General features: G+C 54.3%; 1 protein-coding gene across 1 annotated transcript; it reads left to right on the forward strand.

Annotated features, from left to right (window-relative positions):
* Positions 1-1372: 1372 nt before the first annotated feature.
* Positions 1373-6709, forward strand: LOC123037605. The gene is made up of 4 exons (XM_044459232.1): positions 1373-1870; positions 1902-5420; positions 5670-5900; positions 5972-6709. Exons 1-4 carry the CDS (start codon positions 1373-1375, stop codon positions 6707-6709), a joined length of 4986 nt encoding a protein of 1661 aa, XP_044315167.1.
* The last annotated feature ends 236 nt before the right edge of the window (positions 6710-6945 follow it).

Raw genomic sequence — 6945 nt, forward strand, 5'->3', positions numbered from 1 at the left:
TTAACAGTTTCCTGTTGGTACTCTTTTATTTTGAGGTTGTTCCTGTTGAGTGTTTTGTGTATCAATTCTTTTGGTTTGGTTCCATTTATTCTGATTGTAGTTGTTATTTTGTTATTTTCTACATCCATTGGCTTTGGCTTACTTTGTTGTGGTCTTTAAGAGCTCCACTGATTTTGTTGGTTATTATTAAATCTTCCCTTATTCCAGTGTGAGGAGTCATAAACTCCCCACAAATCCCGATGCAGGAGATCGGCCTAGCAACAGCGAAGGAGGCGAGAAAGCCGGAGAAATGAAGGGCATCCAGGTCAAACGGGAAACATTCGGACCTTGGACCCTCATATGGCAAGGGCAACGAGGTCAAACGGTGAATTGGCGGACTTCGGACCCGCCTAAAGAGGACACACCGTGAATTAACGCTACCTCGATGGACCTTGGACCCACGCCCGGCAAGGGCAACGGGGTCATACGGTAAATTGGCGGACTTCGGACCCGCCCAAACAGGACACACCGTGAATTAACGGTACCTCAGTGGACCTTGGACCCGAGGGAAATAAAGGCACCTACAGCGCCTATAAAAAGGACGGCGCAAGCGCAGCTCGGGACAGTAGGAGTGCGAGAATCAGAGCGAGTGCGTGAACGCGGAATAAGTAAACATCAAAACCGAAGTGCACAAGGATCAAGATCGCAAAGTCGAGACGCCGAACGACGACAAGTCTACAAGGCTGAGGCTACAACGCTGAGATCCAACGGTGCTAGGTCGTGGTAAAGTCAAGCTTAGGGAGTCCTTGCGCGGTGTCAGGCGATAAAGGTGGCTAGGCGATAAGGGAGAACTTTGTTCTACCTGCTAGGCGATACACCTTGCCGACAAAGTCCAGGCTGAACTCCGGAAGCCAGGCGATAAAGGTGGCTAGGCGATAAGGCTTTACTTCGGTTCACCTGCTAGGCGATACACCTTGCCGGCCCCGGTAGGGAAGCTCGCATAACATCCAGGGTTTTGGTGGAGTCGTCCCGATCTCAGTCACCCGGAGCAGCAAGCCGAAGCAACGCAGTAGCAGGCCAGGAGCGACGCAGCAGCACGCCAGGAGCAGCGCAGCAGCGAGCCAGGAGCAACGCAGCAGAAGACAGCGACAACGGGCAGCAGATTAATAGCAGTAAGGCTATATTTTAGAGAAACAATAAACCAGCACCAACCTAATCAGTTCTGGCGTTATCCTTTGGTCACGGGCGGTCACTCAATATAAATTTGGTGGAACGAACTCACAACTTCTCTGAGCTAGCCGCACGTTTACGTAGCGAGCAGAAATAAAGAATAAGGTCGTTACATCTGGCGCCCAAGAGTGATTGTCCTGACCAAGAAAACAAAAGTTCCGAGATGGGGAAGTCCTGGATTTATAATCTCAGGAAGGAGGACTTCGACGAGATGAGTCAAGTTCTGGGAATAGAACTGGAGGGCTCAGTCGATTCGATGAGGAAGACTCTGGGAGACTTCGTCGACCAGACGGCAGAGGAGCCAGACATCACCGATTTGGTAATGGGCCTGGAAAAGAAATTCCGGAAAATGCCCACGCCAAAATTCAAAATCACAACCGCAAGTGCCGAGGACCTGATAGCAAGCTTGGATGTGTCGAGCATCGCAAGCCACGCAAGCCGGCAGCGGGAAAATAGCCGGGAAAGAAAGGAGAGTTTCAGGACGCACACGCAGGACTACGCGCAGGTGGCCAAGCAGGTCCAGGAGTGGAATTTCCGCTACGACGGAAACGACAAGCCGCTGGAATTTTTGGAGCAAGAAGAGTGGTCAGTCGACTTACGGTCTCGACATAACCCAGATCCCACGAGCAATGCCGGAGCTGCTCCAAGGCAGAGCCTTGAAGTGGTTCATCGCCAACAATCGGCACTGGGAGACCTGGGGAGACTTCATCTACAGCTTCCTAAATTACTTTCTGCCCCGAGGATACATGGCGAAGCTGGCGGACCAGGTCAGACAGAGGAAGCAAGCCCACGGGGAGAGCTTCAAAGATTTTATGGTGGACATACAGACCCTGATGCGGCCACTGAATATGTCAACCAAAGAAACGCTGGAGAGGATAAAAGAGAACAGCACGCTGGCACTCAGAATGTTCGTTCGCCCATTTGAATGTCGAAATTTGGATACATTGAAGGCGCTGGCAGACGAATTTGAGGAGCTCGACCAGCAGAGGGAGAAATTCGAGCTGGTGGCAGAGCCAACCAGTACCAAGGCCAAGATCAGACCAGGGTGCGGTGTGCAGGCGGTGACAGGAGGACCCGGACGCACAACCACGAAGTACGCCGCGCGGCCACGAACCAGCAAACAATCGCGGCGGATACGTAGCAAATCTTACCCAGGCCTGCCGCAGATGCGGGGTCCAGACCACTGGGCGAAGGAATGCCGAAACCAAACGGCTTACGTTCTGCTGGCGGTGCGGAAGAATAGGAGTTCGGACGGTTCAGTGCTGTTCCAGGTCGGGAAACGCCCAGCGACCCCAGCCTCCGAGGGGCGGCCAGGGATCGCAAGGGGCTGCCACTCGAAATTAATGGGCGACCTGGAGGCGGAAGAAATGCAACTGTCCGCCACGGTGCTCATAGGTGAAAGTACAATTAAGGCCACGGTGGATACCGGCGCCACGGCGAGTTTCATCAGCGAAGAGCTGGCGGACAGGCTGCAGGCGGCAGGAAGGGTCGGACCCACGAGAAGGCAAGTACGGATGGCAGACGGTCGCTGCGGGGAAATAAGTTCACAGCTGGAGACCAAAATTGGACTGGAAACGAAAACAATTTCAATGGAGCTGCTGATTTTACCAGGACTGATCGACGCCCTGGTGTTGGGATGGAATTTCCTCACCAGAATCGGGGCCGAAGTCGAGTGCGCAGGACACAGCGCGTCGATACCGGCAAAGAATAGACGAGGAGGATGGCTAGAGGAGAAACTGTCAGTGGCAATAGTTGAAACACCCAAAAGATTTGCGGAAAAGGATGTGGAGGGATTTTTAAAAGCCGAGTTGGACGAACTGGAAGGAATAAAGGGTACATCCAACGTGGCCGTACATAGGATCACCATGAAGGACGACCAACCAGTCAAACAACGGTACTACCCTAAAAATCCAAAAATGCAGGGTGAGATCAATGCCAAGGTAGACGAGCTGCTGGAAAAAAGATGCATCGAGCCTTCTAGCAGTCCCTACAGCTCACCAATAGTCATGGTGAGAAAGAAGACTGGAAAGTGGAGGCTGTGTGTGGATTTCCGGCGAATAAACGCGAGGTCCATGAAGGACGCATACCCGATACCGATGATAAATTACATCCTGGACCAGCTGCGAGAGGCGAAGTACATCAGCAGTCTCGATCTAAAGGACGGTTACTGGCAGATCCCCTTGGAGGCAGACAGCAGGCAGTATACGGCGTTTACTGTACCAGGGAAGGGCCTGTTCCAATGGAAGGTGATGCCATTTGGCCTACACTCCGCGTCGGCAACATTCCAGCGGGCATTGGATCAAGTCATTGGACCTGAAATGATGCCGCATGCCTTCGCGTATCAGGAAGACATCGGCCGAACGCTCAAAGAGCATATGGAAAACCTGAAGGAAGTGTTTAGGAGACTACGGGCTGCCAACCTGAAAGTAAATGCGGAAAAATGCAAATTTTTTAGAAAGGAACTGCAATACTTGGGGCATCGCATAACAGACCAAGGCATCGGAACAGACGCAGAAAAGGTGTCGGCAATTGCCTTAATAAAACCACCGGCCAACGTTAAGGAGTTACGACAATATTTGGGAGTGGCGTCGTGGTACAGGCGTTTTGTGCCAGATTTTGCAACGTTGGTGCATCCGTTGAATAGCCTGCTCCGGAAAAGCACAAAATGGGAATGGACAGAGGACCATCAACAGGCGTTTGAAGCTGTCAAGGCCAGGCTAACCGCAGACCCAATCTTAGCATGCCCAGATTTCACAAAGACATTTGTGCTGCAGACCGACGCCAGCGATTACGGGCTCGGTGCTATTCTCACACAGAATTCCGACCAAGGCGAGAGGGTGATCTCGTATTCCAGTAGGTCCCTGAATGGTTCGGAAAGAAATTTCTCAGCGACTGAGAAGGAATGCCGGGCAATTGTGTGGGCCATACGCAAGTTAAGGCCATACTTGGAGGGCTACCACTTCAATGTGATCACGAATCATATGGCACTGAAGTGGTTGAATAGCATCGAGAGCCCAACCGGAAGAATCGCACGATGGGCGCTGGAACTGCAGCAATATGACTTTGAGATCGCGTACAGAAAGGGCCAGCTGAATATAGTAGCAGACGCACTACCACGACAGCCACTGCCAGAAACGTGTCGACGGGTAAAAACACAGGAACAGCACAAGGAAACCGGCGAGTGTAACTGGATAAGGGATATGCGGAGCAAGATTTCCCAAAATCCCCAAAAATATCCAGACTACATGACAGAAGTCGACCAGCTATATCGCCACATACCGCACAGAGCAGGCAACGAGGATGTCACATCATGGAAGCTGTGCGTGCCAACGGGGTCCAGGCGGAGGGTAATGTCGGAGAACCACAACTCACCGACAGCTGGCCACATGGGCAGTCGGAAAACAATTTCCAGAGTCGCAGCAAGATACCATTGGCCGGGAATGCACCGCGACATAAGGAAATATGTGCAAAACTGCGAGAGCTGCCTACGATATAAGCCAAGCCAACTACAGGCGGCCGGAAAAATGCTGACCCAAGTACCGGAAGAGCCGTGGGCCACTGTGTGCGCAGATTTCGTCGGACCACTGCCCCGCTCCAAACACGGAAATTCTATGCTACTAGTGCTGGTAGATAGGTTCTCCAAGTGGACCGAAATGGTGCCAATGCGCAGGGAATTGACGGAATCTCTGGAAAAGGCGATCCGCGACCGGATCCTCGCAAGATACGGCGTGCCCAAGGTGTTGATTACGGACAATGGCGTTCAGTTTACCAGCAGGGCGTTTAAAAAATTCCTGGGTGAATTAGGCGTCCGACACCAGTTTACGGCCCCATACACGCCCCAGGAAAACCCGACGGAGAGAGCCAACAGGACGGTGAAAAGGATGATCGCCCAGTTCACCGGGGCAGACCAGAGGACTTGGGACGAAAAGTGGCCGGAACTGCAGTTGGTCGTGAATACGAAGGAAGGGATACGCAAACTCCGGCCGAGAACGCACAGAAGCTTAAAGAAATCTTCGAGCGAGGCGAAAATGGAAAAGGCAGCGCAGGATCAGGCACGCCACTACAATCTGCGTAGACGCCTATGGAAACCGAACATCGGTGACACAGTCTGGGCTAAAGAACATCATCTGTCCAAGGCCGCAGCAGGATTCGCCGCAAAATTGGCACCAAAATATGACGGGCTTTTTAAGATAATAAATTTTAATTCGCCGGTGATATGCAATTTGCGGCATGAAAAGACTGGCAAAGAAAAACCGCCCACGTTAGCCAATTAAAAAAACAATTTATTGATGGCCAAAACAGAGGATCGAAGTAGGACTTAGCGGGGGCGCACTGTGAATCCAAAGAGAGGGAGAGGACGATACACAGTATCGAACTCACACAGATGCTTTAGGAGCGCGAGAGCGGGAGAGGGAGGGTCATAGGATGCGGATACCGTTACCGGGTAACGCATACCAAAGCGGGGACCAGTCGGAGCCCGTAGCAATGGCGTCCCCCCCTGGTGTCGGTCTCCGTCGCCGAACCCCGAATGGGAGGACGAGGAGCGCATAACGGATATAGAGCTGGAGGAGGAGGAGGAGGAGGAGGCCGGCGTCCGGCCGGCAGGGCAGGAGGCCGAGGTGGCAACCATCGACCTGCCTTCGTCCGAGGAGAAGGAGGAGGAAGACAAGGAGGACACCGGGACGGAGACGGTGAGTCCGGAGGTCTCCTCGGACGAGCCACGTCGGGCGGCGAAGGCCCGGATGGCATTCCGCCGAATAAGGAGGGCCGCAGCCGGATTCGGGCGGATCCGGTTGGGCGACGCAGCGCCATCGGGCCGCCCGAGGAGGCAAAGCGGATATTCGCAACCCGGGCAGAGGTGGTGCGGCGAGTATTCGCGCAGCGGGCGGTGGCACGGGCAGCCGCAGCAGCCAGAGAGTGGCAAAAGCGGCTGGATGAGGCTGAGGCCGAAGAGGCAGCGATCTGGGCACGGCCAGGCCCTATGGAGCAGTCACCGCCGCAAGCACCTCCACCGCCGTCGCCACCGCTGTCGCTGTCGCAGCCGCCACCACTGCCGTCGCCGCCGCGGGCAGCAGCACCGCCACCGCCACCACCGTCGCCGCCCCGGGCATCAACACCGCCACCGCCACCGTGGGTGCCAACGCCATCGCCGTTGCCAGCAAAACGGCTCGGTGGGGAGCCGGAGTTCTGGGAGAAGGGGCCCTTAGTGTGGCCGACATCAGGAGTGCCAGCCGCACGGCCGCCCAAAGTCGCCAGGCTGACGTCGTGCCCGGAGCCGCGGTCCCCACCAGCCAGGCCGTCAGTGAGCCGCCAACATTCGGCAGACAGCAGCCGCTGGCAGGAGATGGCCGAGGAAGAGTGGCCGCCCAGGGTGGCAGCCGAGGCCAACAGGCAGCAGAGGAGAGCCCGTAGCAGCCCCTGGGCCAAACTCCTGGTGGTAGACGGCGTCCGCTACCGCATCAGGGTGTCAAACGGGGTGGTAAGAGTCCTAAGGGGCTAATAAAAGCCATTAATGGTTTTAAAGTCACAAACTGGTTTGTTTATTTACGTTTTGGAACAAGGGAGTTGCCGGACATAGGCAATAGGGACGGGGACGCCGAGATAGGCGGTCGATTGATAGTTGCGATCGATTTGTTAAGAAAATTGGTTATTTCTATGTTAAAAAATCCAAATCGCAACTTAAGACAACAAAACGGCAACGACGATGGCAACACTGGAACCCACAATCGATAAACG

The sequence above is a fragment of the Drosophila rhopaloa genome, unplaced genomic scaffold, assembly GCF_018152115.1.
Source record: "Drosophila rhopaloa isolate 14029-0021.01 unplaced genomic scaffold, ASM1815211v1 contig_181, whole genome shotgun sequence".
NCBI classification, from domain to species: Eukaryota; Metazoa; Arthropoda; class Insecta; order Diptera; family Drosophilidae; genus Drosophila; species Drosophila rhopaloa.

Bases quoted from the DNA above. Each gene is read 5' to 3' on its own strand.
- LOC123037605 (XM_044459232.1), top strand. From the start codon at position 1,373: ATGGGGAAGTCCTGGATTTATAATCTCAGGAAGGAGGACTTCGACGAG. The intron at 1,871-1,901 runs GTGGTTCATCGC...CGGCACTGGGAG, and splicing joins CTCCAAGGCAGAGCCTTGAA to ACCTGGGGAGACTTCATCTA. The intron at 5,421-5,669 runs GTGATATGCAAT...CGCATACCAAAG, and splicing joins TAATAAATTTTAATTCGCCG to CGGGGACCAGTCGGAGCCCG.